This window comes from Myxocyprinus asiaticus, chromosome 35, assembly GCF_019703515.2.
Source record: "Myxocyprinus asiaticus isolate MX2 ecotype Aquarium Trade chromosome 35, UBuf_Myxa_2, whole genome shotgun sequence".
Classification (NCBI taxonomy): domain Eukaryota; kingdom Metazoa; phylum Chordata; class Actinopteri; order Cypriniformes; family Catostomidae; genus Myxocyprinus; species Myxocyprinus asiaticus.
Window position 1 is genome coordinate 34,251,155 of NC_059378.1, and position 23,585 is coordinate 34,274,739.

At 39.0% G+C, this 23,585-nt stretch overlaps 1 protein-coding gene across 2 annotated transcripts in view; it reads left to right on the forward strand.

Moving 5' to 3' along the window:
• LOC127426123 (metabotropic glutamate receptor 2-like) overlaps positions 1-23,585 on the forward strand; it is a 48,060-nt gene that overhangs the window by 21,685 nt on the left and 2,790 nt on the right. For both annotated transcript variants that reach the window (XM_051672663.1, XM_051672665.1), the window contains exons 4-6: positions 12,288-13,125; positions 13,713-14,776; positions 22,389-22,569. In XM_051672663.1, coding sequence (XP_051528623.1) covers positions 12,288-13,125; positions 13,713-14,776; positions 22,389-22,569 — 2,083 coding nt within the window. The remainder of the gene's footprint in view (positions 1-12,287; positions 13,126-13,712; positions 14,777-22,388; positions 22,570-23,585) is intronic.

The window sequence follows — 23,585 nt, forward strand, 5'->3', positions numbered from 1 at the left end:
AAACATAATAAACGATGTTTTATTGAAAATGTAAAAAATGCAGAAAGTTTTTTGCAAGGGTTAGGTTTAAGGGTAGGGTTAGGGGATAGAATCTATAGTTCGTACAGTATAAAAATCATTATGTCTATGGATAGTCCTCATAAGGATAGCCGCACCAACATGTGTACGTGTGTGTGTGAGTGTCAAGGACACTCATATGGAGAGCTCTGCTGTGGTCTGAGACACAGAACATTTTAATAGGTTGTAACTGCATGTGGTGTTCTTGACAAATGACAAAACAACAGCTTCAGTGGAGAAAAACAGACAAAAGAAGACGCTTCTAATTAATGCCAAATAAATGTCACATAATTTGCATTCCCACATAATAAAAGATAATCAGAATTATATTATTATAATCTATCTATCTGTCTGTCTGACTGTCTTTCTGTCTGTCCTTCTATCTATGACATCTGAATGTCTGTTTTTATTTTGTTTGTCACTTTGTTTGTCATATTTAGCGATTTGCAAGTCTCCAGCCCTTACCGTAGAGTAACGACACTGCTTAGCTCGGTAGCACTTGCTAAAGTGTCCTGGGAAAAAAGCAGATGGTGTTTTTATGTTAGCAGGAGGGTGGGAAAAGCTTGAAAACAGGTTGGGCAGCCAGATAGCATCACTTGACCCTGTTTATTTGGGTTTGCAGCTCACATTCAGGACAGGGTCAAACACCCTTCATTCTTTCAGAGCTCTCTAACTGCTAGAACAAAAACAGTTTTGTGTTTGAACAGCCTTTCACCGTTGTAAATAAGAGAAGATTCTATAGCACAAACCTAAGACAAGTTAGACACTGAAGTTTAACCCTTGTGCACTGTTCGTCTTAGAATCACACTTGTACTGTTCGGGTCAATTTTGACCCGAAAACAATAAATGTGGTTTTTATTTTTATGAAAGTAAAAAACAACAACTTGTAACTTCAGTAAAGTAAAAACACCAAAGTTATGCATTTCTTTTGTGATTTTAAGATATTTTTTTATCAATTTTTACCTCTAAATTACTCAATTATCCCATTCATATTCATGAAAAAAATAAGCACATTTGATATTATCTTCATTTCTGTAATAACCTTCATTTCAGTAAATTGAAAGATTGTCAAAACATCAAAATATGTGATGCATTGCATGTGTCTCTGGTGACATCTGCTGGAATAAAAATAACAATTACATGAAATGACAACTATGGCCAATAGATGGCTTCAGTGCTGCATGCATTGGCTGATCTAAATAAGCCAATGTTGTAACAAACTTAATTTCTAGATATTATCACAAGTTATGCATTGGATATATATTTAGAAATAATAATAATAATAAAAAAAAATGTCAAACTGAGGCATTTTTTTTAAGCCACTTGTTTTGAAGTGTCAGATTTTGCAATGATGCTCCAATATGCTGTCAAACCTGACCATGCTGCCACAGTCAAATCTGACTGTTACAAAGAAAATACAGAATAATGAGTTATTTATTTCAAACAACAAACATCAAAATTCTAGCATAAACTTTGTCACACAAGGTCCAGAATTAGACTTGGGTCAGATGATGTTGATCTTCAAACCTAGTAATGTGCACATGTTTGTGTGATGGTTAGGTTTAGGGGCAGAGTTTGGAAATAGAAAATATAATTAGCCTGATATGAAATCAGTGGAAGTCTGTGAGAAGTCCTTACTAATATAGTCAAACAAGCCTGTGTGTGTGTGTGTGTGTGTGTGTGTGTGTGTGTGTGTGCGTGTGCATGCATACATGTTCATGTGTGCGTGTTCTGCGTTGTGGGTGCTTTATAGTCTCACCCCTTCATTTATGTGTTTATGTGTTCTGCATTGTGTCTGATTTATAAACGGAATACTGTTTTACAAAACCACCTAGACTCATCGAATCAAGTCTTTTTTGTGTGTGTGTTTAGATAGCCGGTGGAGGAAGTCTCACTTAGTCTCAGACTAACAAAATATGAATGAACAAAATTGAAACAGGTCAAAAATTACCCAAACAGTGCATAAGGGTTAATACTTAGTCTTAGAGGTTTGTTCAGCTTTAACTTGACCAAACAAATTTGCTGAAAAACCTCTCTGTCTGTTTTGCTCTTAAAATGAAAAATGCATTGACATCTACATTTCCATGTTACACTGCCTGAGTGCTACCCTTCAGGGCAGCAATACTCACATTATAGTCAGCTCAGGTGGTCCCTGTCAAATGCTTCAGTGGCATTCTGACAGGTTCGGCTTCCTGTTGGTTTTTCCAAATGAAAAACAAAAAACGAATGTGTTGATGGAATATCAACATATGCTGAAGAGCTCTAAAAATGAAAGCCAGTAGCCAGTGACACCTTTGAGGTGTTGACAACCGCATCAAATTTTCTAGACAGCACACACTTATTAACAACACAGATAATTTAAATCCTTATTTCTGCTTTAGACCAATTACTCAAATTTTCTAATGGATCGATGGTGTGTGATCTTGTTAGCCTATTTAAATGTTGGGGTAAGAAAAAACTGAATATTGCTATTGCGTACACTGTAACAAGAGAAACTGGGCAATTAAAATAAATAAATATTTTTTAAAGTTGCTATTTCTATATGAACTTACTTATAAATGTATTTCATTGGTGTAATTTAAAGCTGAGCCATGTAATTTTTTTATGCTAAAATTAGTGAGTCGATTACATTTTTTAATCGCATAATTTTTAATAGTTAATCGCAATTCATCGCAGATTTTGAAAGTGCTGAAATTTGACTCTATAAATAATTATTTTCCTGACAAAATTCATGTATTTCCTTTTTAAGGAAAGAAAGCAAAACAATATGTAACAATATAATGCTTTATTAACATTTTCCAAACAAAGCCTTCCACATTATAAAGATAGAAATGCACTAAAATAGCACCAATTCAAGTAACATTAAATGTTTTCCAAAGTCTAATGGGGCTTTTCCACTGCACGGTACAGCTCAACTCGACTCCACTCTGCTCACTTTTTGGGGGTTTTCCACTGTGGATAGTACCTGATACTTTTTTTAATACCACCTCGGTCAAGGTTCCAAGCGAGCCAAGCCGATACTAAATGTGACGTCAAAACCCTGCAGATCACTGATTGGTCAGAGAGAATTGTCACTACTAGCGTCACTGGATTTGCGACACGGGACATCAACCCACTAGTTTTAAAGTTAGCAACAGCGACAGCAATATAATTTGTTCACGTGACTTTCGAATTGTAAAAAGAAATGGCTGTGCGCAAAACCGTGTCGTTGTCAATAAACGAGGTGCAGATGTTCCTCTCGTTAGCGACGAACGAAATGACGCGAAACGAAAAAGTTTTTCAGGAAGTGTCTCAGCTATTGGCTGCACACGGCTACCACCGGACTTACCAACAGTGTAGGGAAAAGTAAAAAAAAAACTTAAAATTACTACAGACCACAACAGCTGGAGTGGTTCAAACAGAAGAAAGTGGAAGTGGTTCGACCAAATGGACGCTATCTATGGCAATAGACCGGTGAGCAAGGGGAGGGAGAGTGCCCTGGATTCGGCGTTGGAGGATGGTACGTTTTGTTACGTTAACTCTATATTCAGCTAGAAAGCTTCACTTTATTTAGTTGACCAGCTACTGGAAAGCTTGCTTCTAAAACAACCAGGCCAATTTAACTGTTACACTTGTGTAAAATCACCATGAAACAACTGCTTTATGCAGCACAATGAGCTAGTAGCTAACAGCTAGCGGTCGTGTTATTGTTTATGGTCAGTAATGTTTGTGTCGTGTTTAAGATGATGTCACGGCAGTAGAGGTGGCGCAACTATGATGATCAGCCTATAATCCCACCCACGTTGAGGCGGCACTAAACTGCACTGGAAAAGCAAGCTCAGAAAAGTAAAGCGAGCAGAGTCGAGTCGAGTTGAACCGTAACGTGCAGTGGAAAAGTGCCATAAGTGTGAGTTTGACTAATTGAAAGAACTAGTCCATCGCAAAGGTTCCACCTTAGTCCCACCAGTGTTTTTGCTGGTTAATCCTTTATTAACGGCAATTGTGTTAATCGCAATTTAGAAAAATTTACGCGTTAAACATTTTATATTAATCGCAAGCATTAATGCGTTAATTTTGACAGTTTATTGGAAATAAACCAATTATTACCAGTTATTAAATTATATTTTTGACTAGAATAAACACAATTAATTTAGACGTTTCCACATGAAACACATATTTGGCTACTTGAAGTTTTTCTATTACACTGTAACAATGAATGATTATTTTAGTTCCACTCTTCACAGATTTTCTCACTTTTGTTTCCAGTTTGGCCCCAACAATGTAGAATTAAGCAGAGGTGCGGATGCTGAACCAGTTTTGTGCCTGTGATGATAATTTCACTTTCTAAATAAATCAGATTGACTCTGTTTTTGCTCTTAGCAGAGAGTCTGCTCTCCCTCAGGCGTGAATGCACTGAGCTCATTAAATGTGCCTGTCAGAAACTGACATGTGACTGCACCGCCCTTTAGCTCTAACAAGGGCATTGATTTGGCTTGAACTTTGAGGGGGTTGCAATGTGAAGCATTTATATGTTTCCAATGATCACTGTATAAATATTGGGGGGGGGGGGGGTTGTACTTGCTTGTTTTGATTATTGGGGGGATTACCGCTCCCCACATTTCTCCTAAACAACGAGATTTAATGAAGAGCAAGTAGAAATGTTTGCTTAAGTCTCCTACTTCTTAGAATTCAAACATTTGCCTCAGCTGGAGTTTCAGGAAAGATAAGTCACAAAAAGTGCTCAGATTTGCCAAGATACCAAAGTCTGCAATTTGAACATTTGCAGTTTTGTTGTTTTATACTCTTACTGTATGTCAACAATTGTCTTTTTTGTTTCTAGTTTTATTTTTCTTAAGGAATTTTAGAAGAATCTTTAATAAGACACTTTAATGAAACAACTAAGAAGTCTTCTGAACTATGAAAGAGCAACATCAGAACAATGAAATTGTTGCAGGAAAATGCTTTCTTTTTATACCACATGAACAGATATTTCTGTGTGGTTCTTACACCCGTTTCACATAGCAAGCGTGATCGGCGCGTGAGCAGAGCGTATTTTTTTCGAGTCCACAATAACAGATTAGAGCATTCACATCAGAAGTGTCAGCAGCGTGTCAGAGCGTGAGCGTCACGTGAGCTGCAGTGCAGTGGGGGTTTCGGCTCCGAGTCTATTTTTGCAGCGCCACTCGTGCTCAATTAAAGTGACCGTGCACTGTTGATGGATAAAATGAATGTGATATGACACAAAAAGTACACAATATACAGAATAAGCATATATTAGTAGTCTAGTGTGTCTTTATACTGTATGAATTAGAGCACATCTGAAAAACAAATTAAAAGAATAAAAAATTCCAGGAGATTTATTTTGCACCATTTTTCCAGTTTTCTTAGACACAACTTAGCAAACAGTCAAAGGTGAGTATTTTATTACTCTCTCTGTGTCTTACAAAACTTAAACAAAAAGGGCTCTTGGTGGCCAAACACACAAACAGGTCAACAGTATAACACATAGCTTCAGGAACAGGCTCTGGCCTCTCTCTCCCACTCTGATGCTCTGGCTTGCCTTTTCAGGTCTCCCTCCACCATCACTATAATTAGAGACAGGTGTTAGAGATAATTACGACCCAGGTGACGAGCCTTACTGCTCTTTCTCTCTCGCAGTCCGACACATGATCACGCCCCCCATGCCACAATAATTTATTACCTTTAAGCCATCCCAGTCATGTGTATGACTTTCCTTCTTCAGCAGAACCGAAGTGAAGATTTTTATAAGCACATTTCAGACCAGTTTGTCCATACAATACATGTAAATGGGTGCCATCAGGCTGCTGGCAGTTTGACGGTCCAAAAGGCATATTTATGCAGCATAAAAGTAATCCACACGACTCCAGTCAATCAATTAATGTCTTCTGAAGCAAACCGATAGGTTTGTGTAAAAAATAAATCAATAGGGGCCTGGGTAGCTCAGCGAGTAAAGACACTGACTACCACACCTGGAGTCGCAATTTCGAATCCAGGGCATGCTGAGTGACTCCAGCCAGGTCTCCTAAGCAACCAAATTGACCCAGTTGCTAGGGAGGGCAGAGTCACATGGGGTAACCTCCTCGTGGTCAGTATAATGTGGTTCTCACTCTCAGTGGGGTGCATGGTGAGTTGTACGTGGATGCCATGGAGAATAGCGTGAAACCTCCACACGTGCTATGTCTCTGCGGTAATGTGCTCAACAAGCCACGTGATAAGATGCACAGATTGACTCTCTCAGACGCGGAGGCAACTGAGATTCGTCCTCCGCCACCCGGATTGAGGCGAGTCACTATGCCACCACGAGGACTTAGAGTGCATTGGGAATTGGGCATTCCAAATTGGGGAGAAAAGGGGAGAATAAAAAAATAAAATAATAATAAAAAAATATATCAGCGCATCAGTGACGTATGCACAATGGAGCGTTCACGAGAGAAGTTGGAAGCACGTGCTTTGTATACAACATGGAACAAATGTCACGCGATAGTTAGTTCACTTCAGCAGCATCTCTACATTAGGGGCAAGTGGGGCTAAGCCCCGCCAGAGGTGGTGCTGTTGTGCAAATTGAATTGCATCATCATAAATGTATTTTAAGAAATAATATATTTTCCTCAACTTAAACATGTTTTATTTCCATAATACAAGGAAAAGTAATATTCTTTTGAGAAATTCTATTATTATTCATGTATGTTGAATAAAAGCCATTTAATCGTTCTCATTGCTATGCGTGGGGCTTGCCTTTCATCCTCAATGTTAATCAACAGAGATCTGGAGAATGTCTTGCACATGTGCTACAAGTGTTCAACGATGGCCTGAGGGGCTAGTTTGCCTTTGCCCCAGAGCCAGTCAAAAACTTTGATCATATTTATGTCAAGCTGTTGACGTGAGCCTCGGAAGTTACCGGGTGCAGAGTAGACCTGCGTAGTGAACTTCATTGGTAAGTTTTAAAAGCTAATGTACTGCTGATTGGATTAGTTAAAGTGCACCGTTCATCATTTCAGTGAATTGTATTGCGTTGTGTTGAGGTGTTGTGTTGTTGATACATTATTTTGTATTAGACTACAATTACTGCAAAATATTGGGAGTCTGTCATTTTGATTAGTTTTGTTATGCTGTTCATTCGAGTTAGTGAGGCACACCCTTTGACGATTTGCCTATTTGTGGTTTACTTTCACAGTCACTTGAGCTTTTTGACATTGATGTGCACGTCTTAGTGGTGTTTTGTGCTGAGTTTAAATCATTAGGGATATTTGTGTGGCATCATGTTCAGAGGTTGCACTAGAAAAAAGTCTTTATTCGTCACTCTGTAAAATTTATGTCATGATCTATTTTTATCAGTCATACTTGTTTTTATTTTATAAGTACTAGAATATTGAGGGACGTAGCATCCATTATAATGGCACATACATGACAGTAGATAGGCTTTTATGATTTTTAACTGAAGTGTTTAATTTACTTGATTCACTGTTGCGAATGGTGTTGTACTATTACTGCTTAATGGCCAAATATTTTTGACTCTCCTTGTTTGAGTCCGGTGAAACCATTGAGTTCTAGTATGAAACTTCTACCTGTCAATCAACTACTGTGCTAAAATGAGGTTTTTAAACTTTTACTTGGGTTAAAGCATATACACACATTCACAAGTTCACAGAACTTCATAGTCCCTGGTGTGAACATAAAGTGTAACATAAGAAGCACATCTGTGAAGCTCCGTTAACAGTCACTCCACTAAAATAATGGACAATTCTGCTCTAAACATGATGTTTTCGCTTATATTAAATGCATGCATAATTGACTGAAATGATTGATGCATGTAGTCATGAAATCAGATACTCTCTACACAAAATCCAAACACCAAAGGTATGCACAATACCAGGTGTAAATGATGATGGTGCCAGTTAATATGCATCTAATATGCATATTAATAACAGGTAATAAACAGGGCACATGCAGAGCAGGAATGTGAGGGACAAAGAGTGAAGTCAAAAAAAAAAATCTGGTTTCTTTTTTATCTGTCAAAATGTTGGACAGAATTTGGAATTATTCATCAATGTTTCAAAGATAGGTCAAATAATTGATTGTTAAATGATTGTTTGTGCCCCACACTAAATAATGACCCTGAGACGCCACTCGTTCATTTCAAACAGAAATACAGCGCTTGGCGGAAGCAGCGATTTAAAGTTAAAATGTTTAAATTATTGATTTGTTTCTTAACCAACCTATCGGATTGCTACAGAAGACATTATCTGATCGACTGGAGCATACTTTTATGCTGCATAAATATGCCTTTTGGACTGTCAAACAGCCAGCAGCCTGATGGCACCCACTTACTTGCATTGTATGGACAAACTGAGCTGAAATCAGCTTATAAAAATCTTCACTTCGGTTCCGCTGAAGAAGGAAAGTCATACACATCTGGGATGGCTTAAAGGTAAGTAAATAATGAGAGGATTTTCATTTTTGGGTGAACTAACCCTTTAACCACTGGAGTCATATGCTTTTAAATGCTAGAAACTTTTGTTTCCTTTATGTGATTTTTGGAGCTACAAAGGTCTGATCACCATTCACTTGCATTGTATGGGCAAACAGACATCATATCTCCATCAAAATATCATTGTTTGTGTTCCGCAGAAGAAAGATGGTCACAAGTTTGAGACGACATAAGGGCGATGATATGATAAGAGAATATTTTTTGGGTGAACTATTCCTATGAGTCATACATATTAATGACAATTTAACAAACAAGTAAGAAATGATAAGTGCAAGCTTGTCACCTTCGAAAGACTTCCAGTGTGGATGCTTCCTCCTGGCAAGTCCAGTGAGGAAAGTTGGCTGCACACACTCGCAGATTATTCAGCCTTCAATGCTGACCATCCATCGTTTCATCCTTACCCAAGTATATCGCCTTGGCCTTAAAGTAATTGTTCTTAGAAAAGACAGTGGGAAAATTATGCCAGCTCTGACAATCTCTCATCTTCCAAGATAACTGATAAACAGACAATAAAAGTAAATGATAACTGATGCTGCCAGCCCCTAGAAAGAAAGTTTTATGGTTTTTGAACAACATGAGTGTGAGTAAATAATGACAACATTTTAATTTTTATGTTTGACTATCCTTTGAAGAACACAGAACGTTGTTTTAGTGAAACAAAATGCTTTAAGTTTTTCTAATATGATGTAGCCTACTTACCAAGCAGGGTCACAGGTAGATTACCCATCTTCTAAAGTTCAGCAGGAGTGGCAAACTAATGGTAAAGATAACAATTTGAGATGACTGACTGTAATTGCAGATTCAAAATAAATAAAAAATATAAAAATCTGAATGTGCTAGTTGTTTATGATATTCTAAAGTGAGAAGAGGCATATTCCACTCTTAACAGCTGTTCATACTGTAAAACAAGTAAATACTGTGAATGAATATGAAGAAAAACGTACCTTTTGTTGAAGGATCAGTCCTTGTTGGCTTTCTGCGAAGTGAGCCATTAAGAGTTGAATCACATTCTGACGACTCCTCTTCAAGAGAAACAATTGACTGACAAGGAAACATAATGTAAAGAGTAGCAAACCTCTCTTGTTATCAAGCTAGTGATGCCCTCAAGTCTTGAGAAAAAAAAAAAGTATTTTTAGAGAAAGAGCAAGACAGAAGCAGAGCATGTTCCTCTTTTCATGCCGCTAATAGTACTGCGTTCAAACCAGCCACAGTTTGAATATGCACATCGTTAAAAGTGTAATCACAAAATACATAAATGTAAAAATAGTCATTGATTTTGTTGTTGCTTATCTCACACTCTTTTACTAAGATGACATTTAGAAAAACGTGCATGCTATATACTGTATAACTTTAGGTTTCTTAACGGATGGCGTGTGTGATTTGACAGCAGCAAATGCAGACTAAGTGTGTGTGCCAAGAGCTCATTAACTGGTGCCTGTCATACCTTGCTCATTCACCCCTTAGCCTGATTAAAGTAGGCTAGCCCATCATCTGCATAACAATAGTGGCTTCATTGGATATTTGTAATCTTAGTAATAAATAACTAACAAATGATATAATCATAGGCAGAGATGCAAATAAATGTGGCAGAAAATCCGAAATGCCTCCCTCAAAAAATGCACGTGCATGGGAAAAAAATATGGTACAATACAGTTAAATAACAGTATCATTCTGTTACTGGTCATCACACAATTCAAATCGTCCTTGTCCACCCATAATGCATTGTGAAAACAGCATCTTACTGCTATTCCATGAAAGCAGTACTATATTTACATTATCCTGTAAATTTACAGGAATTGTTTTACAGCGAGGGACTGAAAACATTCCAAGGATTGAAAAACGAAAAACGAACCAAATTTTTTGTAGAACATAACTGAAAACGGGAACAAAGTCCCTTTCAGTTCTTCCGGAGTGAAAACATAATTTTTTAATGTTGGTAACCAGTTAATAACTGGTTAATTTCATTCTTAATTTCCTTTTTTTTTTTTTTTCATGAAACCAAAGTGTAAATGGTTTATTACAGTACATTTTCGGAATCACACCACTTCCTGTTGCCCAAAAAAAGAGGCATGTATACATGCACGGTTAATCCAGATGCAATGGAAAATATTGAGGTAAAAAGTAAATTTCTCAGTTGTTTCCAAGTCTTCACTGAATTATTGTTAGATATGATGCATTGATACTGATTTGATGCTGCTGGATTCTGACTGAGAAGCAGATCTGTAATTAAAACAAAAAATTTAATTAAAATAATTGAAGTTATTACATTTTTAAAATAAAATTATTTGGCCGGCATAAGATGCCGTTTATTCCAAACACACCCAAGCAGTGTGTGCATGCATGCAGGAGAGAGAGATTTTGCCTATGAATTGATATTAGATGGCCAGATGTATTTATATATTTTTTTATCCCCCTTTTCTCCCAATTTGGAACACCCAATTCACACTACTTAGCAGGTCCACGTGGTGGCATGGTTACTCACCTCAATCCGGGTGACGGAGTTGCCTCCGTGTCTGAGACCGCCAGTCCGCGCATCTAATCACCTGGTTTGTTGTGCATGACACAGCGGAGACTCCGCATGTGGCGGCTCATGCTACTCTCCGCAATCCACACGCAACTTACTACACGCCCCATTGAGAGTGAGAACCACTTATCGTGACCACGAGGAGGTTATCCCACGTGACTCTACCCTCCCTAGCAAATGGGCCAATTTTGTTGCTTAGGAGACCTGGCTGGAGTCACTCAGCACACCCTGGATTCGAACTCGCGACTCCAGGGGTGGTAGTCAGCGTCAATACTCGCTGAGCTACCCAGGCCCAGCCAGATGTATGTTTTTTAAATATTTGAAATTTTTGGGGATATATTTAATATTTAGAATACATTTATTGAAAAGATGTTATTTTATATAGGCTACTTACTGTATACTTTGCGTGTTATGATTTCTATGCTGATAATTCCCCCACATTGCTAATTATTACTTATTTTGGTTGAGGCAAGTCCCTTATTTTGAGCATGTTTTTCCAGACCAGGTCCCTTTTTTTGAGAGATAGATCTGGTAACACTGCAACTGATACAACACCCACCCTTAGCACAGAGTACTGTCATTTATAAAAATAATAATAAAAAAATGTTATTAACCGTTCCTTCATTTTTTTTAACCGGTTACCAATTGGAAAAGGAGGCAGCGGAACGCTGGAACCGGAACGAAAAAATACTGTTTCTGCTCAGAACTAACCGAAATGAAAAACATTTTGTTTTAAGACTGTGGCGAGAATGCAACCTCCAAATTGCATTCATCATTGATTATGAGAATGCCGTAACTTCCTGGTTTCTATGGGATCGGAAGCCATGTTTCTTTGGCTGCTTACACAATGTACTATCAGTAGCGCAACATTTGAATTGATACAAAAATGTCTGATTGGAGATGCCGCGTGTAACTCAGCAGAAAGGGGGTGATGTCAGGGTAATGGAACATTCGATAGCAACATGTCGTATTCCCATGTGATCATGTCGGGGGAACTGAGGTTCTTTCAGTTAATGGTATAAACTCTGAAGCTGAATGGAGGCCAAACAACAAAAGCAGGCTTCTAAAATGAAGTGTCTATTTTCATGTGCTTTATAATTTTGGCATTTTTTAGAAACCTTAGTTCAATGCATGGTGTTTAATTTACTTGGTTCACTGTTGCGAATGGTGTTGTACAAAGGTATTACTGCCAAATATTTTTTATATCTCTCTGTTCAGGTGGCAAACCTCCTTAGACTGTTCCAGATGCCCCAAATTAGCTACGCTTCTACTAGTGCCAAGCTTAGCGACAAATCCCGTTATGATTATTTCGCCCGAACTGTCCCACCAGACTTCTATCAGGCCAAAGCCATTGCTGAGATCCTACGCTACTTCAACTGGACCTACGTTTCCACTGTAGCCTCAGAAGGTGACTACGGCGAAACGGGTATTGATGCCTTCCAAAAAGAGGCCAGAGTGCGCCAAATCTGCATTGCAACTTCAGTTAAAGTCAGCCGCTCTGTAAACCGAGGGAACTACGAAAATATCATTCGGTCACTTCAGCAAAAAGCCAATGCTAGAGTCGTGATCCTCTTCACCAAAAGCGAGGATGCTAGGGAGCTGCTCTCCGCCGCAGCCCAGATGAATGCTACTTTCATTTGGGTGGCTAGCGATGGATGGGGGGCGCAAGAGAGTGTTGTACATGGCAGTGAAAAAGCAGCAAATGGGGCCTTCACAATTGAGCTATCCTCATACTCCATACGGGAGTTTGAGGACTATTTTACCAAGCTCACACCTGAGCTAAACACACGCAACCCATGGTTCAGGGAATTCTGGGAGCATAGATTTAGCTGTAACCTACACGAACACGGCTGTGCCAGTAATAGCCTGAGGAATGGATTGTTTAAGCCGGAATCAAAGATCATGTTTGTGGTGAATGCAGTCTACGCCATGGCCTATGCCCTGCACAATATGCGCCAAGCTGTGTGCCCCAACACCACGAAAGTGTGCGATGCCATGAAGCCAGGGAATGGGAAGAGGTTCTACCGTGAGTTTATACTCAAGACAAAGTTTGATGGTGAGTAGAATTGGCAAGCATATGAGACCTTACAGGTTAATCCTTCATAGGATTCTTCAATCCTATGAAGAAGATCTTCAATTATCCATCTAAAATTAGATCTAACCCATAATTTGTGAATCTTTATGCATCAAAATCTCCAATCTTCCAATTCAGATCATGTTGTATCTTTCCACTGAAAGTATCAGATATAATTACATTTATAAACGTGAGATTCTTTATCAAGTTAAAAGCTCCAACTGGTCTCCAACAGAATGCAATCTTAGACAGGATATTCAGAGTTTGTCTGGGCATGGACAATATGCTGTATTTTAGTATGAATAAGACAAAGATGTTTTAATAGTGTTTAATAATGTTACTTTTACAGAAACATTTTCTTAATACTAAATAATGAAAATTTTGAATTAAGTTGCTTAATTCAATTTTAAAAAGGGATAGTTCATTTTGGGGGTGAATTTCATCACTTTTCAACTAACGTCATAAGTGCAACTCAGTGGCTTCTGGTCAAGCTGCTAGAAAATGTACCTTAAGTTTTTAACTCTGGTTATGCTGTATTTAAACAAGACATCTTATTTTTATCTTTTCAGCCCCTTTCAGGCCTGCCGACACTGAGAATGTGGTGCGGTTCACCTCATTGGGTGACAGCTTGGGTCGCTACAACATCTTCAACTATCGCCAAGAGGAGAATAAATTTGTGTACAGGAAGGTGGGCTACTGGGCACAGGGCTTAGTGCTCAATACCAGTATGGTACCTTGGGTTGGTGAAGCTGTACCTACATCCCAGTGCAGTGACCCGTGTCAACCCAATGAAGCTAAAAGCATGCAACCTGGAGATGTGTGCTGCTGGATTTGTATCCCATGCCAGCCTCACCAATATCTCCTAGATGAATTTACCTGTGTGGACTGTGGTTTTGGAGAATGGCCCCTTGCCAACCTGACAGGCTGTTATGAGCTTCCTGAGGAGTATATCCACTGGTCAGATGCATGGGCGGTGGGACCGGTCACGATTTCTTGTCTGGGAATGCTTTGCACGATTGCTGTGGCTGGGGTTTTCTTCCGAAATAATGACACTCCGGTGGTGAAAGCTAGCGGTCGAGAACTTTCATACATCCTGCTGTTTGGCGTGCTCCTGTGTTATGCTATGACCTTTATTTACATCGCTAAACCCTCCACATTTGTGTGTGCTCTGCGTCGTCTTGGCCTTGGGACGTCCTTTGCCGTTTGTTATTCGGCTTTGCTGACGAAGACGAATAGGATTGCACGGATCTTTGGTGGGGCACGAGACAGTGCCCAGCGACCACGCTTCATCAGCCCTGCCTCTCAGGTGGCAATCTGCGCCGTGCTGATCTCAGCCCAGCTGTTGGTTGCCCTCGTCTGGCTCCTGGTTGAGGCACCGGGGGTAAGGAAAGAGGTGGGCCCAGATAGACGAGATGCGGTGACTCTGAAATGCAACAGTCTGGATTCTAGCATGCTGGTGTCCCTCACCTACAACTGCATCCTCATCATACTCTGCACCTTCTATGCTTTCAAGACCAGGAAGTGTCCGGAGAACTTCAATGAGGCCAAGTTCATTGGCTTCACCATGTACACCACCTGCATTATCTGGTTGGCCTTCCAGCCCATCTTCTACGTCACCGCCAGTGACTACAGAGTAAGTAGGACTAAAAGTTGTATTCATCCAAAGTTTTTGTCCAGTTTCAGATAGAATTAAATTAATCAAATAGCCACTACTTTGAACTTCTCTTAAACAACAATAAGCCTGCTTGGACTATGACTTTTAGTTATCTCTAATATAGTCTCAACTTCAGACAGCATGCCTACACCCTGTTCACTATACGACCGATGCATATTGCACACAAAATTTGTAAGCACTTTCTCAATCTGGCAAACCATAATTCAATGGCTTTACACAACTTCTGCAAATAAGGGGTCACAGGTTTTTACCAGTCTGCCTTAAAACAATGTTGTTCTTATAAGTTGCATGCCAGACTGTTATAGAGTTATCATTAATTTCAGATAAGCCAAACAGCACATAAAAACAAAACAAACTGTAGTTGGTCGCTGCACAATCTCTGTGTTGGTCAAACAATCTCTTCCTGTTAAATGTGTGGTTCTTTGCCAGATTAATCTACAAAGTGGACCAGACTTTTATGCCGATAGTGGAAAGCCTAGATACTGAAGTAAGGATAGGAATCGTAAGGAATTTACAGATTTCGGTTGCAATTCCTCTTAATGATTCCAGTTCCTTAATGATTCTTTTAGTACTTTTGTGGAAGAAATATTTGGAAATACATAATAAATGCAATTCTTATTGGATTGACTGCCTGTTACCAAATTATTAGATCATTTCATGTTTTAACAGAACAGATTCTTGCAAAAGGTCTGTTTACACAGACTTTTTTCAGATTAACAATTTTTATTGATTCTCATAAATGAACACAGAAAAACAAAACATATATACAAAGAATCAATCTTAACCCCCACTATTACCCCTCCCAATCCCCAACCCCACCCTGGCCCCAACAACATCCCAGTGGTCGCAAATTATATAGACACACAGACACACAAAAATGGTAATATCTTGAATTGCATAAGGCGCACCCTTGCCTCTCTAGATGCAGTCTTCATGTTTTTTAGAATTCCAGCACACTCTCCCTCCTCCAATTCCAAGTTTAAATCTTTCTCCCATAATCTCTTGAGAGTGGTCGAGGTTCTATCCCCCAGACTCTGAATTAACAGGGAGTAATACACTGATGCCTCATGACCTTTTCCAAAAGCAGTAATCACCACTATCATAGTATCTGCCACTTTAAGGGGGTGAATGCTATTCCCAAAAATAGTACAGAGCAAGTGGCACAGCTGTAGATACCTAAAAACTGAGATCTGGGATCCCAAAATGTTGAACCAAATTTTCAAAGGATCTCAACACACTACTCTCATATAGGTCACCGAGTGTAGTAACCCCCCTCACAATCCACTCTGACCAGCAGAAAGGGACTTATTAATATGTAGTTTAGGGTTCAGCCATAAGCTTGAGGCAACATTTAGATAAATATCTGAATTAAACACTCTGGACACTTTTGTCCATACCGAGTGTAAATGCGAGGTAACGGGGTGTAGTTTATCTTCTCCGGTTAGATTGATAGAAAGGCTTTGCAAAGGCAAAATAGGGCCAATAATTCCTGTTCAATACAAAGCCAGGGAGGGGCTCTTTCAGGTGGAAGTGACCAATGAGCCAAATGTCTGAGACTGAATGCATAATAATAAAACAAAATCTTGGGTAGGCCTAGCCCACCTTTGTCAATCGGCCTATGCAGCTTACTGAAATGTAATCTGGTTCGCTTGGATCTTTGTCCTTTTTAAGAATCAGACTGATCCAGGCTTGTGTCATGGTTGGCGGTAGCTTTCCATTCTTTAATGATTCCGTGTAAACTTCTAACAAACGTGGAGCCAGTTCTATAGCATAAGATCTAAAAAATTCAGCGACAAAGCCATCTGGCCCCGGAGCCTTGCCTGTAGGCAGGGCCTTAATTAACTCGTCAAGCTCCTCCAAGTTTATCTCAGAATCAAGAGAATTTTTTTACTCAGACATCAATTTAGGTAGTTCTAGATGTTCCACAAAGTTTCTAATATCTTCATCAGTAGACGAAGACATGGAACTATAAAGATCAAGATAGAACTCTTTAAAAGCATTATTAATATCAATGACTGAGGTAAATATTTCACCACCAGCAGATTTCACTGAGGGAAAAGTAGAAAAAGACTCTCTCTGCTTTATATATCTAGCCAAAAGTTTTCCTGCTTTGTCTTGTGTGTACCAAAATGTACCAAAACTCCACTTTCCGTGACAAAATAGTATTATATCTGTATTTCAATCGGGTCAATTCTCTGAGGCCATCAGATGACATTCAGTGCTTCAGCTCTGCTTCGGCACTTTTAATATTACCTTCCAACTCCACGAGTTCTCGTGCTTTGGATTTTTTGATGAATGAGGCATACTGTATGATCCGGCCCCTAAGAACCGCCTTAAGTGCCTCCGAAGCCACGCCCACAGAGGATACTGAGGACCAGTTGGTTTCCATATAAACATTGATTTCAGCCTTTAACATTTATTTGAATTCTGGATTTTGCAAAAGGGATACATTAAAGCGCAAACTATATGATTTCTCCATATGTGGCAACACCTCTAAACTCACCAGGGCGTGATCTGAGACAAAGATGTTTCCAGTTGTTCCTATTGTAACAACAGATAAAATGAGGGACTTAGGTATATAAAAAAAATCTATTCTAAAATAAATCTTATGGACTGCTAAAAAAAAATGAATAGTCCCTACCAGATGGGTTCAAAAGTCTTCAAATATCTGCAAGACCAAGATTTTTACACATCCTTTGAAGCATCAATGTTGCTCTAGGGGGCTTACACAATTTTGCTTCACTATGATCAAGGACTGAGTCCATCAAAAGATTAAAGTCTCCTCCCAATATTATATCATGAGGGGTGCCAGCGGCTTGCAACATCCCTTCAAGATCTATAAAAAAGCCCTGATCATCAGTGTTAGGTGCGTAAATATTGGCCAAAATCAACCTTTGCCCCTGAATTTCAGCTAAAAGAATAATGACTCTTCCTAATTTATCTTTAATCTGAAATGTAGATGTTTACTTATCAATGTAATGACTCCCCTGCTCTTACTTGAGCCAGCACTAAAGAAAACATGCCCACCCCATATCTTCCCAAATGTTTTAGCTTCCTGCAAGGAAAGATGAGTTTCTTGAAGAAACACTATTTCATATTTCTTACGCTTAAAAAAGAAATAACCTTCCTTCTTTTTATGGGGTGCCCCAACCCATTCACATTCCACGTGGAAAGATAATCCACTCATATTAACATTTGACATTTTGATATATGAGAAAAAATAGATTGTGTGACAAAAACAAGATTATAAAGACCACATTTCCCATTAGTGCAACAATTAAACCCCGAACTTCCCCCCCGAACAAAACAAACAGAAAAAAGAAAAACTTGCACATTAACCCCACGCACGATAGCGCCAACCGGAGTCCATCCCGCTAAACTCAGAAAGTCCATGTACGCCTACGAGAGTCCCCGCAACAACTTTGTCATCGGATTTCTCAAGTCCGGTGCTTCTGTACAAATTTTGTTAGGCAAAATTACATAACAGAAAATACTTTGTAAAACAAACTCCAGCCAATAGGCAGAATAAATACAAAGAACGTGTAGATTAATTCACAGAACTCTACTGAAGGTGTGTTCCTCCACAAAACAAGCTCCAGCCGCTAGTGGAACCAGCACGAAAAAAAAAAAGCTGTTCAGTTTCTTCAGGCAGTCAAATGAATGTTCAGTGAGCCGGCTGTTCATGAGTGCAGCAGATGACTAAATCCTTCCAATGTCCTGCAAAAAATATTCCACAAAACAATCTCCAGCCAATAGCACAAAGAAAGAGCAGATTATCAACTACAACTGTCCCGAAGGAGTGTTATTCCATAAAACAAACTCCAGCCGCTAGGCGGAACCAGCACATAAAGAAACAAAGTAGGTGTCCCGGTTCCTCGGATGGTCAAGTGTATATTTAACGAGTCAAGTTCACTTGGAGGCCACATAAGAAACACAGCATGACTTCCTCAGTCCATCAACTTTATTAACGACATCGCTTGTTGTGGGCATGTAGATATTTTGCGGCCATCCTTAGTATCCATTCTCAATCTGGCCGGGAACTTCCATCATCCATCTTCCATCAATACAAAAGTTTCTTGAATGAGTGTTATTCCACAAAACAAACTCCAGCTGCTAGGCGGAACCAACACAAACAGAAACAAAAAAGGTGCTCAGTTTTCTCAGACAGCCAAGTGTATGTACAGTGAGACAGCTCAATCGGGGGCCACATGAGAAACACCAAATGGTTTACTCACCCCATTTTTTCTATGAAGGACAATACTTCCTTAGTATCTATTCTCAGTTTGGCCATAAACATCAGTGCAAAAGCAATCTTCCGTTGATGTAAGAGTTTCTTGCATTCCTTGAATCGATCATGTGTCTCTCTTGTCGAATTCGCAAAGTCCGGGAACAAGAAAATGTTGTGATTCTTCCAAGAAAGCTTTCCTTTGCTCCCAAGATCTTTATAGGATAATCTCAGAAATTTGGCCAGAATTGATCAGGGCCTGTCTCCCTCAGCAGATCTGCGAGCCAGGACTCTGTGAGCTCGCTCAATTTCCAGCTTATGGCCTGTTATGTCGAGCAGACTTGGGAAGAGCTCATCTAGGAATTTCACTATATCTCGGCCTTCTTCATGCTCAGGAATCCCAACAATTCAGACGTTGTTTCGCCGGCTATGATTCTCAAGGTCTTCCAGTTTTTCCAAAATGCATTCCAAGTCTATCTTGGTTGCTAGTGGATTAGCAGCTAATTCCCTCTCCGATGACTCCAGATAATCGATCCGTCTCTCGACGTCCCCGATTCTTGTAACCAACTCAGTTGTGTTCATGTTGACTGATCTTAACTTACTGAACAATGTAACTGGAATTAGTTGTTGGCCTCATAATAGGTGGAGCTCCAGGTCACACATACCGATGACATGGATCAATGGAAGTAAGAAGGTATTAAGCAGCAGATACAAAGTTTTCCTGAAAGTTTGTGCTGGCAATCTGTTACATACCACCGAAAACAAACTCAAAAAAACATTTGTTTTGCCATATTTCGTTCGTAATGACGTCAACCCCGTTCGTTCTTCAATTTCGTATGAAATATATTGGGGCCTTTATGCCACAGAGAAGATAGCTACCCCACAAACCTTCACACTTTAATCTGCACATCTACAGTAAATCTAGTGTTGTCTTGTGAAATGTACAAAAGGCAAAACATAAAAAGTACCATGCACTTTGCTTGACTTTGCAGTAAATTTTGTATTACCAAAGAGCAAAACATAATTTCTCATGTTTGCTAATGCTAATTACAAATGTCAGCAGACAGTGGCAATTTACAAACACATGCTTCTCTCCAAGTCTGCTACTTTCTCCTCATAAAACTCAAGACTGACTTGAAGTTTTCTGCAAGTCACAACAACAAACATGAGATTACTTTTAGTGTTGTCCTCTGGCTCTTTTAACCATACAAACTCAATGTGCCAGCACAAACATACAGCAAAGCGATGCAAGTGTCTAGTCAATATAGAAACACTATCTGAGGGATGAGGGCTGCCTATCACATTTTATCAGGAGACCTGCATTGCTGTTGGGCGAGAGATGTCAGAGCTCTATTAGCGACACGATAAACACGGTCATCAAGAACGCCCACAGGCTGAGAGAGAGAGGCATTTCCTGCATTGCTAGAGCAAACAATTTTCAGACACAATCACACTTCATCCAGAGATAATAATACCAGGATGGATCAGGATCAGGATGGTGGTGTCAATATCAGTGTTGGAGTGCTTTGTAGTGTGAGCCAGTTAACCTTTGGATGGAGGGGAGATAGAACCACATCTGAAGGTTAAGTGTCAGGAATTAGATTTAAAAGATTTATTTGTCCAGCCGGGCAAAAACTGGCAGATTTGTATTTATTTATTTATTTATTGAGCTGCTCTCAATCTGTCTGTGGAAGCAGTGAGTAAAAAATACAACCTGGTCTCATAGAACCATGTTACTATACCTACATTTTTGCTAAATGATTTTTACCAGTTTCCTGGTGAAATTAAAAATTGAGATGCTAAAACAACAACTATTATTTCCTTTCACACAAATCAAAGTAAAACAGCAGAATATCTGTTCATAAACACATACTTTTTGCCCTGTTCCTCACATAATATGCTATCTTATGAGATCTAAACACTTTAATAGCGCATGGTAATAATACAGTTTTTGAAATATTACCAAGGCTGTTTATTGCCTGGAACATATTACAGAACTTAGAAAGTATATAACAAGATAAACAGAGGCCTTTTTATGTTTTAAAACAGTATATATTCTTTATTAAATCATTGGCTAAGACTGATATAATAGCCTTTTTATATTGTACAATGCATCATAACAAACTATAGGTCGAATGATGGATATGACTTATAGCAACCTCAAGACATTATTTTTCTGCCTGTTGTTTGACCAGTAGTTACTGATTTCATATTTTGCCCAATGTCCTTGCAAGTTCTAATGCTGCCTTTACGAGTTTCCCACTCAGATGTTGCACACGAACGACCCCTCAAGTCATAATTATGACTGGGAAACTCTGAGATCATTTTGATACCCGAGTTTCCAAAAAGGGAGGAGACGTAAACTTTCAACATGGCGGAGGAGAATACGGTTTCTGTAGTGAATGACAGGTTATTATAAAATTTTTCTAAATACAGCTAATTTTTAGCGCTTGCCATTTCGGTTATATTCATTTACTATATGTATATCAGCAAACATTTGATGCATGTTGTACATTTTTACACCATGAAAATAGCTTGTATTTGACCAAAGTTCCATTATCGTCAGCAGGCTGTGTAGTATTACGGTGTCAAAATAAAAGTTCCTCAAGAAATATGTATGAATGAACCTGGCATCGTCCATGTTTCCTGTTCTTTCTGACAACAAAGTACTTGAACGCGACATTCGTAATTACCACTTCAAATGTGGGAAGTAGGATAATTCCGATAGCACATGAAGGCAGCATAAGAAGCAAGGACAACATATCTTTACCTTTGATTCACACTGAAACTATATTTCAGTCTAAGTCCCAGAAACGTTAGACACAAAAAAAATATTACCAGTCAGAAATTTTTATATACTTATTTTTATATTAATTTTCCCCATTTTAGAATAATAGTAAAGTCATCAAAACTATGAATTAACACAAATGGGAATTATGAGGTGACCAAAAAAACATTGTATAGATTATAGTTCTGCACACTCTGGACATTTTTTCAACCAACTTTGTGAAGTATACCCAACAGTAATGCTATTTAAAGGAATTCCCATGCATCATGAACACTTGTTGACTGCTTTGCTTCACTATCTGTCCCAACGTATCCATTAAAAACAAATTGAATTAAAAAAATATGTGTCAAGCACTAAGCACAAGTCTTTAGAAAGGTCTTTATGATAATGTGAAACAAATTTAGTTAACTGTGTCCAAACTTTTGATTGTAGAAGTTGCATGAAGAAAACTGTCTTAGGATGTAAGAAAATATATATGGTAACTTGTTGCATGACACTGTTATCACTTGCTATTATCAGTTGTCTGAACATGTTAAAATTGTTTCTTCCCTGTATAGGTGCAGACCACTACCATGTGCATCTCTGTCAGTTTAAGTGGCTCCGTGGTGCTCGGCTGCCTCTTTGCTCCCAAGATCCACATCATCCTATTCCAGCCGCAGAAAAATGTGACCACATTGAGGGTCAAAGATAACCGATTCTCCACTGCAGCCACTGCACCAAGTTCCACCTACTCGCAAGGTAGACACATTCATTCCAAAGCTTGTTCTATGGTAAAAATTTTACCTCAGTAGGTCTTATTCATGAAACACAAGGACAAATTTCTTTGTAAATCGTTCGTAAAACCATTCTTACATAAATTGTCAAATTAAACTGTATTGATTTTTATTTTTTGCATATTGCAATTTTTAAAGGTTGCTTAAAAGAAAGATTGTTCACCCAAAAATGTAAAACAAAAGGAGATGTTAGGCAGAACGACAGCTTCAGTCAACTCATTGTTTGGAAAAAGATGCATTGAAAGCGAATGTTGATTCGCGAGTATGCGAGCGCTTTGCCTACGTGTGGTCCTGTTGTACATACTTTACATGCGCTTTTGCGTTGCTCTGGCAGTTACAAACCTCACACCACAAGGGGGTGATAGAGTTTTTTTTAGGCGCCACGAAACCAAATCACGAACATTTTACTCTGTGGTCTGGTGTTTTATGAAGTCAAAAAGCCATCCCAACATGTCCAAAATGACTGGATATCCATAGCTTTTTGCGGCATCTCCGCTGTGGACGCCTTTCCATTTCTTCCCGGCTCGGACAAATCGGTCCCGTAGTTGTTTCCATTTTCTCATTACAGTGACGTTATCAGAATTTAGGGAAGCTGCAATTTCTTGTCAAGCATTTTCAATCGCAGTTTTATTCTAATGGAGAGGAGATGAGGGGTCGTAATATGTTTGTATAATCTAACTTTTTCGGCAAGACTCTCCTCGAATTGCTGCTCCGCCATGACAGTTGTTGACTGAAAACAGAAAATCTGCTCTAGCGCTCCTTGCGGGAATGCAGAGAATGCAGCGCATACTTGCGTTGGGTTATGAATTGAGCGCTGACACATTTCACTACGCAACATTGAGTGGAATCGAGCTTGCGTAGCCAGGTGCGTCTGCGCTCGCGTACTTGCGTGAAGTATGTTTGGGCCTTAACATTCTGACTAACATCTCCTTTTTTTATTCCTCAGAAGACAGAAAGTTATGCAGGTTTTGAAAAAACATT